We start from the raw sequence: 11,410 nt of genomic DNA, 5'->3' as shown, positions 1-11,410 counted from the left end.
GTATTAACATAGTGTATGTATTGACATAGACAGTGTAGTTATTGACAGTGTATGTATTAACATAGTGTAGGTATTGATATAGACAGTGTAGGTATTGACAGTATAGTTATTAACATAGTGTAGGTATTGACATAGACAGTGTAGGTATTGACATAGACAGTGTATGTATTGACATAGTGTATGTATTGACATAGACAGTGTAGGTATTGACATAGACAGTGTAGGTATTGACATAGACAGTGTAGGTATTGACATAGTGTATGTATTGATATTGACTGTAGTTATTGACAGTATAGGTATTAACATAGTGTAGGTATTGTTATCGACAGTGTAGGTATTGACAGTATAAGTATTAACATAGTGTAGGTATTGGCATAGACAGTATAGGTATTGACATAGACATTGTAGGTATTAACATAGTATAGGTATTGACATAGACATTGTAGGTATTAACATAGTGTAGGTATTGATATCGACAGTATATGTATTAACATAGTGTAGGAATTGACATAGTGTATGTATTGACATAGACAGTGTATGTATTGACATAGTGTATGTATTGACATAGACAGTGTAGGTATTGACATGTACAGTGTGTGCATTGACATAGACAGTGTAGAGTTCTATACATACCTATATGCTACACGTGTAGACATAAAGTGAAAGGCAGTTGTAGCCATAGTAAAAAACCCGTGATCGTGCACTGCAGGCAATTTACTTCACACATAATTATGTTCAAACACTAAGAATACATTTACTAGCATGCTCGCTTGTCTCACTGCCACTTTATGTCATCTTATTTATATGTAATCTATAATTATCTGCATCGAATCAGTAGCTGATGCTTACCTACCCATCCCATGCTTGCATGTTCTGCTGCAAATACTTCACGATAATCAGTAAGTCTACACATGCGCGGGTTGTGAAAACAACGGTTTCCGAGGCATCAATGTATGTGTATATGATTGATTACATTTGGATTGAGTTCCGTTCCGAAGAAGCAAATTGTTAGAAGAGGAGTGTCATCAACCGCCTTTAGCGCATCTCTTGATACCAAGAGTTACTCCCCTTACATCACGTTGAACAGGCTCGCGTCATGATTTACCACCATACTCTACACAGTGTCTTCTTGTGCAATTGCAAAAATCATGCATCATATGTTTTGTGAAGATGATAATATAATAAAATAGCCGAGTATAATATCCCTGCAGTATCGAGGGGACAATCAAGCATAAGTGAGGTAGCATGGCGGGGAAGTGTTGACTCGTCACAATAGATATCTTGGTTCGATTCCACACATGGTAAAGCGTGGTCCAACGCCGTGACAATATAGGTTCCAGTGGCCACCTATGTGGTGACCTCAACCTTTATTTACATGATAATGTCATAATACCCTGTGTTCGTGTTATCGACCACCTATTGGTCTGACCTAGAGTCAATGATTCAAAGGCAGCTAAATTGAGCTCGGTGTAAAAAGACTTCAACTAGTGGTCAAATGTGTTGCATGCATGACGCAGCATGAGTTGACCCTACAAAAGCCAAAAAGTATGATTTGAATGTTTAAGGCACTGCTATTCGTTGTGCAGAGCTGCGACCTTTGGGCGTGCTTGAAACCTATGTTTGTGGGTTCGAATCCCGCTTCGCCCCCATTATCTTTCTAGGTTTGTCAACACCAAACCGTGCTCGTGGGTGTCAATAAGGTGGTAAACGTCCTGTGTCACTTCGGTCCTTCCTCCCACATCAAGCTGACACACTGAAATGTTCTGTAAAGGTCTAAAACCAAAGTCATTCATATACTGAAGGTTCATTCAAAACACGACCAGTACTGATATAGTGGCCACGTGTTTTCTCGTAAATTAGTGTATGTGCGTGCGTGCGTCCTGACTAATACCGTACAGCTCTCTGAGTTCCGATGCCGCAATTTAACATGAATTCCAAACTCAGACACAGTATACTCCGAGACGACCAGTCCCTATCTCCCTTGAATGCCGAGCGCCAGGTAGAGTTATGGTGGTTTGGTATGACGCGGCCGGGAATCGAACCACCGACCCTCCGCTCTCCGAGAAGACGCTCTATCCACTGGACCACAGACATGGTCCAGTATGAAAGCAAACCATTGACAACGTACATGGAGTTCTAATCAATACATTTTTATTTGTCAGGACATATAAAGATGGCTGTACATACAAATATGGGCAAAGGTCGAGAGAAGAAGGTCACGTATCTCTCAGTAGTAACCTGTAACAAATATGGGACACAATATTAAAGTTCACTTCAAATTGTCAAAGTATATTATTTTGAAGAACACATGTTTTGCTTAAGTCCTAAAATAATCCTTCTTCTGACGTCTATATATCAAACCGATCAGCTCAGACGTAAGTAACCTACTTAATCTACTGCCTTTTAAAGAGGAACTAGTTTCATTCAAGTCCCATTTGTTTTCCTTCTAACTCAGATGTAATTATGTATATAACACATTTACCTATATACATAGTGAATGAATGGTTTGGTTTTACGCAACTTTGAAGTGCACTTCAGTTTCTTATGTGTGAGGAAAACCCAAAGAAAACCCGACGTGATGCAAGTCTAAGACGTTTGTCGATACTATTGAGCCCAGGTGTAGTGCTGACAAATCTAGAAGCATGATCGGGACGAATCTTGGATCCCACGATCATAGGTTTCTGGCGCGCTTGTGTGTTTTACCAAAGTGCTGCACGACCTGCCTGCATCTGCCTTTGAGCTTTCCTCACACACTAACATGACACACCGTGATAAAAACTGACACACTGTTTAGAGAGGCGTTAAACCCAACTCGCTGCCTACTCCTCTCTTAAAAGTGCAGATATTGAGTCAGAATACACTAAGCTAGGCTGCTTGTCTACTGGTTTACAGACAATGACCACTTTCTGGTACAAGCAGTGTAAGAGATTCAAATGTCATCTCTGCCCGTCCAACTTCAAGAAAAAAATATGTATAATTTCACATTAGTCGTGAATGTATTAACATTGGTTGTGCAGGTCTGCATATAGACAGTAATGGTATTAACATAGACAGTGTAGGTATTGACATAAACAGTGTAGGTATTGACATAGACGGTTGGTTGGTTGGTTGGTTTGTTGTTTAACGCCGCCATCAGCAATATTCAAGCTGTATGACGGCAGTCTGTAAATAATCGAGTCTGGACAAGACAATCCAGTGATTGACATCATGAGCATCGATCCACACAATTGGGATCGATGACATGCATCAACCAAGTCAGCGAGCCTGACTACTCGATCACGTTAGTCGCCTCTTACGACAAGCATAGTCGCCTTTTATTGCGATTCGACACTTTATTCTAAATTCTGCTACTTCCATGATAAATTGCATTCATAAAAATGAATACGCACCTTTTCCCAGACCGAGTCCCACTCCTCCGTACAGACCTCCGTACAGACCTCCGTACATACCGCCGTATTTGCCTCCGTACAGACCTCCGTACATACCGCCGTATTTGCCTCCGTACAGACCGCCATATTTGCCGCCGTACAGACCTCCGTAGAGACCACCCATGCCGTACAGACCACCCATGCCGTACAGATCACCCATGCCGTATCCGTAATGACCGGAATAAGGGATGCCAACGCCTTTACCGTACAATCCGTAGTTTATCGGTTCGGCAATGGCGGCGGCGGCCAGGCAGAAAACAAGGGCGATAACCTTCATCATTTTTTGTGGATCTGTGGCAAATTGAAACGCTGTTGTATGTAATATTTATAGTAAAAATATTTGTCGATAGTATGATCTTTGGCAATTTTCCGGAATACCATTGATAAATATTCACGAATCCAATTGGTTAACCTTAAGTATCCATTATTTCATCAACTGTTTCATTAGAAATAAGTACGAATTATCTCAAGACAGCATTGTCGATGCTATTCACCTGCTCTTTAAGATAAGGGGCCGAGAAATTGAAAGAAGATAATTTTGCCAAAGGCTTTACAAAATAAATAATTGTTCGCAAGATATGCTGGATGTTCTGAAGAAAACATTTCTTTTTTCGGCTACTCCTTTTAGAATTTATTATTGCCTTGAAGCATTGCATGCAAGAATACACACCACACACATACACATAAACATACACACACGCCACATACACCACACTAATAAACACATAAACATACAGACTCACCACGCACACCGCATACACTACACACACATACACATAAACATACACTCACACCACACTCACACACCGCATACATCACACACACATACACACCCCATACATCACACACACATATACACACCGCATACATCACACACACATATACACACCACACACACACCGCATACATCACACACACAAACACACCCCATAAATCACACACACATACACACCCCATACATCACACACACACATATACACACCACACACACACACACACATATACACACCGCATACATCACACACAAATATACACACCGCATACATCACACACACATATACACACCACACACACACCGCATACATCACACACACATACACATCCCATAAATCACACACACATACACACCGCATACATCACACACACATACACACCCCATAAATCACACACACATACACACCTCATACATCACACACACACATATACACCACACACACACACACACCGCATACATCACACACACATACACACCCCATAAATCACACACACATACACACCCCATACATCACACACACATACACACCCCATACATCACACACCACATGAATATGATATAAACTGAGGGGCAAAAGAAGTATACTGAGTTTGTCCTTTATGTAATATTAAAATTTGGAAGAAATGTTGTTGATATGACTTTGTCTATTTAACCATCACTCATTCCTGCAACAGTTGTTAAAATGTAATCTATGGCTGGGTAATTTTGTGTAACAATAAACTGGTTCAATGAAAACAGGGGAAAGACAGGAATTTGCAACCGCATGACCACGTTTGAAATGTTCTAAATTATTGCCGAAAAAAGCAAGTTTATTGATCTGGAAAGATAAAATATCTAATATACCCATCACCAGTTGTGTATTATACGAATTTTGTTTTTGATTTTTAAAAGTTTTAAATCAACTTATATTTTTTTAAATAAAACGATTCTATTTTTTAGTTCTGACTAAGCGCCAGTACGGGTCACCTTTTGGATATAATATCGCTAACTTCAGATATTTTCAATGGAAAATCAAGCATATGATTAAATCAGTTTCTTTTTATCCTCAGTTCATATAACATAAACTAATAATATTAAAATGTATTTGTTGCATCTAGCAAATTGTAAATGACACAGATTGCTTCACTGGCGTAGCGTATAAATCATGGGAGTCGACGACATCAAAAACACATATTGATATTTATCGAGCCACACAGCATATGCAATACTTACTGTAATATCGACAAGTTGGATGTCGCAGGGTGAGGATGCGGGAAGGAAGAGCCGGGTGGGTTGGACGTATTTATACCTATTACTACACTCGGGGGCGCCCCACTTCCTGCTCCCCCTCCCCACCCCGGGGTGCAACCAAACACGTGCTGCATGACACAGCACAGCATCGGCAGGATGTACGTGATCGCTGGCGGCAATACTACACTAAAAAAGGATTGGTCATCACCGACATGCTTCATTGGTGCTGAGTGTCATCATCTATCATGGCATTTTTTTCTAAAAGAAGTAGCATCATTTCTCAGAATGTGTTATCACTCAACGGTTTAAATGAATTTGAAAAGGATTTTTTTCATCCAGGCGGTTTCATATTAATGTTAGTTGTTAGGTGAAGTATTTCATTCCGCGACGATGAACGAGACAAGCGGCCATGTTAATGGGGTTGACATTATTCATCACCCCATTCTGTATCTGTCCAGAATGTGTTCCCAATACCCCAGACATGTCTCCGAGTGTTGATTCCGGGACTTATTAGATCACCAGTAAGCTTATTGCAAAAACAGACCAATATCGGAAGCGGTAGTTACAATATTTGATAAGATGACAGTCTTTGAATTGTGTAATGGAATCGTGTACCAGGTGGATCGTTGTTTATACTGTCCATCTGTTTTGCAGACCGCCTTGCTATAGCTGTGGTGTAACCTTCATTCGCTCATTTCACTGCGCATGTGACGACTGCGACTCGGATTATCAAATGGCTGTGTGAAGTTTCGGGGTCACCGTTCTTGGTCTCCAGGAGAATAGAAGGATGAAGCCACGAGGATTTTGGGGTAGTTTTGTTGTTAAAGTGAACACAATAATTAATTAATCGATTAATTACGCAGAAGGCCTGTGTTCGATTCCCCTCATGGACACTCTTTCCGAAGCAATGTATTGTTGTTGCCCCGCCTGAAACGAGTCTAAAAGTGGCGTAAAACCACACTACTTCCACACGTTTCCGCGAGGACAAATCCTTCATTTTAATGCTCTTGTCTATTTCCTTCATACACCAAACTGTATGTATGTTGAAGCAGGTGGTACCAACTGGATATAAGAGTTCATAAATCAACAAGAAAGTGACGTATTTATCTATTGGCATTGTAGAGAAATGTTCGCGTCCAAGGCCTACATAGGTCGCTACAACATTAAACAGCACCGTGTACTCTAGTTGGCAGCCATGTGAGTTGAACTCAGTGGTGAATGTTGTCAGACCGGGCATGGTCAAGTGCGTGGTCATGTCATGGTCAATAAAAGACCCAAACCGGCAGTCGATGGACGGTATTCTTGTGTGCAGTGGATTACTTCCCAGTGTTTAACGGATGACACTTTTAAAAAAGTGAGGGGCAATTCTGATATGTGTGTATCAAATACATACTTTTGACATAAATGGTGTCCATTCTGCCATATTTCCATGGTAAAGTCTGGTCCGTACGGCGCTTCAACCGTGCCAGACACCAGATACATTGACACGTGTAATGAAAGTGTCTTTGTGAACAAGCTTATTGCAGAAATTGTGATGTTCAACACGATTTAGTATTACCTCTGTGTTAACTATTCATAACGACACCCCACATGGGCGCAGTATGTCAAGCCATTACAGGAGTCACTCGCGGTCTAAACTCACATCGCACACCTAATGCTAACCGTCATACAGCTGAAATAATGTTGCAAAACCACATTCACACATGTTAATAACACATGAAGGAATACTGCGTTACCTATTCCTGTAATGACATATATAATATTAGATTATATGTAAATAAAGTACAATCTATTTTAATAACGTGCATATTTATAATGCGCCAAATTCATGCCCTGCAGGATGTAGGATTCATGAGTGCTCAAAGCGCTGCATAATTACCCTGGCCAATGGATCAGTGTGCACTCGATTGTACGCCTGTACAAGTAACTTTGCAGAAAGAAGAAGGTATCGCAAGCTTTGCTTGTTTTATATAATTAACAACTGTGTCACCCCTTCTTACCAAAGGGGAACATTTACCAAATACTATTGACACACGGTCTGAGTACAAATGTAATGTACGAAATATATCAATACTACTCAGTGGAACACAATTATTCAATCAGTCATTGTATTCATTCTATAACATTATGGAATGAATTGCCCCCATCAATTAGAAAGTCCAGTACTCTAAGCTCTTTTAACAGCAAAATCAAAATACAAACTAAATGTGCGCCTTCGTATTTTATCTGTTTTTTAAGGAATTACAATATATTGATTACAAACTTACACTACTCATGCTCTCAGGATAATTATAACTTATTAAGAATTGATTTAATAGACCGCCCTGTCTCTGAAGTTCCCCTTGTGAAAACGTTAATCACTGCCTAATAGCGTGTCCATTTTATCAAGACATAATGTTTAATAGCATAATTGAAATTTGTAAAAGCAAGCTAGTCCTGATATGTTATCATTGTTATATGGGAGCTATCATCTCAGCTACAACGAAACTGTTCAGTTGCTTCACTCTGTCCATAAGTATACCGACCTCACTAACAGATGTAAATATATATTAAACTGTTTTCTGCTGCCTCTCTCTGTATATACTGTGAGATTATATAACACTAATCATGTAACTATTTTGGGAGAGGGCAACCAAACTTGTGAAAACGTGTGCCAAATAATTTTCCTTGTGAATGAAATATATATAATATAAATCTGTACAAGTGTACGTGTTAGTACAGTAGGTCAGAAAATGTCTACAAGCCGCACAACATTACTTGTCGGTGATGGTGGCTCCTAATCTGAGTACGGTGCAACAGTAGATGTAAACGTCGTGAACCGAGGCAGACATGGGGGATGGAGTTGGCAAGCACAAAGTCAACGCCGCTATTCCTGGAGTGTCAACAATGGGTAAGCATGTGCACTTTATAAACCTCTACAGGGTTTAGGAGTGTACTATCAACCAATTATACCACCATGTATGCCAAAATGGAGCAACGTCTGTTAGAATGATATCATCCAAGAACACCAAGTTCCGATTTAAACAAATCCTTGTTTCTAATTGACGTTTTAACCTTTGCACTTAAATAATTTTAAAACATCAAATTGTATTAACTGTAGCCACTTTAATGTAGAGGATAAGTTTTCAGAATGTATTGTCAACATGATAAGGACTATCCTTCATTATGCTATTTTAACATCATAAACGATGGTTTAGCGTAAAACAGTGGTAATCATCTAATATTGACGCCTAGCTTATGTTAATAATTACCCGTATGTGCACGCAGCGGGGTAAATTTGGGCTCAGATGGTATTGTTCTTTACTAAAGTACATCGAGCTAAATTATGTTGTGCCGAGCACTACAAGGCTCACACCTGTTCTTGTTTAACCTGACCCCAACGTAAACTAAGACGTGTAAAGCTTTATCCTTTGACGTCTTCTTACTGTTATTATTCATTTTGCCAATGTAAAATGGTCGGCCATACATTTTTGTTAAGCCTTTAAATATTTTAAACAATTTGGTTTGACAATGCCACTTCAAGAAACAATCAGTGTTAGCGAATTCAAAAGCCATTGCAACAGTGTTACATTAATTTGATTAAGATACAATGAAGTATTGATACCTTATGAACCAAGCCAAGGTAATGTGCAGCTGCGACTGTTCTCATCATGTATATAGAATAATGGCCGTGTCTCTGATTTCGACTCCCGATTTCCCCTATCTAGACCAGCATCTAGTCTCTGAAATGAACATATCGTACAGAAAAAAAACACTAGTTCAATTATCTTGATAAAAATATAATAAAATGGAGCCCAGAGACTCTCTTCACTATCAGACCTGATCTAGACTCGCCAAACACTATACTTGCATGGGCTGTATTTGTATATATATTTGTATCAGGGTCTGTAAGACAGGCTATCCCCTACCATCTGTTCAAACTTGTGACATCTACATTTCTCAATTGTTTCGGTACTTTAGGACCATGGACACTTCATTCGCTTTTCAAAGAAATAACCATTTTGTTAACAAGCAATCTCTTTAATCAAGGGCTCACCATGAAAGGTCTGGTTATGTCATTCTAAAAATGTTGTAGTGGACATTCAGATAAATTTACTAAATTTGACACGTCGCTTGGCAACATGATGCGCAATGCTCTCCCACACTATGACCTTTACATGGAGTTCCCTCACCATTTACACAAACGTTTCTTATGACAACTGCGTGAGTGGCGGTTTCTAGCGGTACTCTTTTCGCCAACACCTGGTGTCAAATTGTAAAGTCAATTAGGTGCAAACCCGATGAAGTTAATTATCAATATGACTTCAATATATTTTGCGTTTCTGGGTTCTTAACGTTAAAAACGATGTGTATTACGCGGATTTACGTAAAGTGTACTTATCGGATTTCAGGTGTAAAGCTCCAAGAACGCACAATAACATTGAATATGAATAATAACTTTAAGCATTGAGTGCTTATCTGATCAACTGTACACAACGATACAGTAATATAACATAGTTCAGCGCAACAATGCGACACAAGCGTTGAGAGTTATCTGCAAATTGTTGTTGCCTAATATTTTCAGGTTTATTGAAACATAGACGCACAACATAAATACTTCAATGGCTCACTAAATGCCATGGAATCACTTGCAATTTATATCTTACCATATGAACTTATGTAATCTGGGTCTGCGGCTGTTACTATTATTTCCAGAAGTAATAATGAAGTACAGAGTTTATGTAATTTAGTTACTAAAATATATATAATCTACGTCCCATTGAAACGTGTGATCGTCCTCACGTGAAAAGAAAAACCTCTCTCAAACACCAACGGTTCACTTCTTTTCTGTTATTGCTATCGCTATGGAATCCCGACTTTAGATTTAACCAAGGATTTGTTACATATTGTTTCTTTTACTCACATTGCGATGTTCCAACATCTGAAAAACACAATTCTATCCCCACAACATCGCATTCATTCTTCCCTTTTGCACATACGTGCGTTAAACTGACAGTACGGTTTTTTTTAGATTTCTCTGAAAATTAGATAAATTCACGTTCTTGTGGGAGACGGAATCCCTCCGAAGGTCAAGTTTACATCTTAATGTCATGTGGACCTTAAACCAGGAAATTGTAGCCATGGGTTCCAAAAAAATACACACGGACATTTTGCCTTATGTTAAGTGTTGTTTTGAGGAGAGTTTATCGCTCTTAACTTGGTTTACCAATGCGTCAAAAGATACAATTTTAACCCAAATGTAAGCAATTCGTCCCCCGAGAATCCATGGGAATATTGACCGTTCCCCCTCGGGATGTCCACAGATTACCCCCCAAGTGTTAAGCTGATGACTGGAGACATCAAGGATGGCCTTGCCGACAGGTCTTTCACACTTTATTTGGTCAACCGATCGTCTTCCGTGTTGTCTCAGTGTCAAGGTTAACGGTGAAACGTATGTCATCGTATGTGAATTTACAACTGCGATCAGAAACATGTATTGTTACAATTGTTTTTGATTCAGAATCATGGTATGGTAGCGATGCTGGGTACGTGGCGGGTCGTCATCCCTTGTGTGACTTGTAAAATCCAATCTTAAATACCTCAAAAGGTCCTAAAATGTTTCAAGCAGATATGAAATATGTTTCTCATATTTGAGAGATGAAAAAAGTAAATTGTTCTAATTCAGGTGAGACACATTTAAAAATATCACCTTGAAAAGTTAACGTCGCCTTGATCTTTAATACAAATTATTTCTTGACTTGTCGAATGCAGATTGTTATGATATTTTGTGATTCACTTGAGAAGCAGATTGTTATTGTTTGATGGAAGCTGAACGATGTGTGAACTGTTATTGCCATTGATTATGTTGCACAAGAGGCAAGAAGGAGCCCAGGTTAATATGACTCACGTGGATAAATGCAATACACGAACCAATGAACGTCTGTCGATAGAGTGAGTTTAAATGATGCATTTTATCAACGACCCAGTGCTTTATGTA

The 11,410-nt window shown here is 39.3% G+C and overlaps 1 protein-coding gene across 1 annotated transcript; it reads right to left on the bottom strand.

Annotated features, from left to right (window-relative positions):
• Positions 1-2,227: 2,227 nt before the first annotated feature.
• Positions 2,228-3,708, bottom strand: LOC139458051 (glycine-rich protein 3-like). The gene is made up of 2 exons (XM_071239367.1): positions 3,390-3,708; positions 2,228-2,238 (listed from the first exon to the last, which is right to left on the bottom strand). Exons 1-2 carry the CDS (start codon positions 3,706-3,708, stop codon positions 2,228-2,230), a joined length of 330 nt encoding a protein of 109 aa, XP_071095468.1.
• Between the last annotated feature and the right edge of the window lie 7,702 nt (positions 3,709-11,410).

This window comes from Haliotis cracherodii, unplaced genomic scaffold (genome assembly GCF_022045235.1).
Source record: "Haliotis cracherodii isolate W230 unplaced genomic scaffold, xgHalCrac1.p SCAF_1, whole genome shotgun sequence".
In the NCBI taxonomy this organism is placed as follows: Eukaryota; Metazoa; Mollusca; class Gastropoda; order Lepetellida; family Haliotidae; genus Haliotis; species Haliotis cracherodii.
Note: the sequence above shows the minus strand (reverse complement) of the source record. Positions and strands in the feature narration are given on the sequence as shown.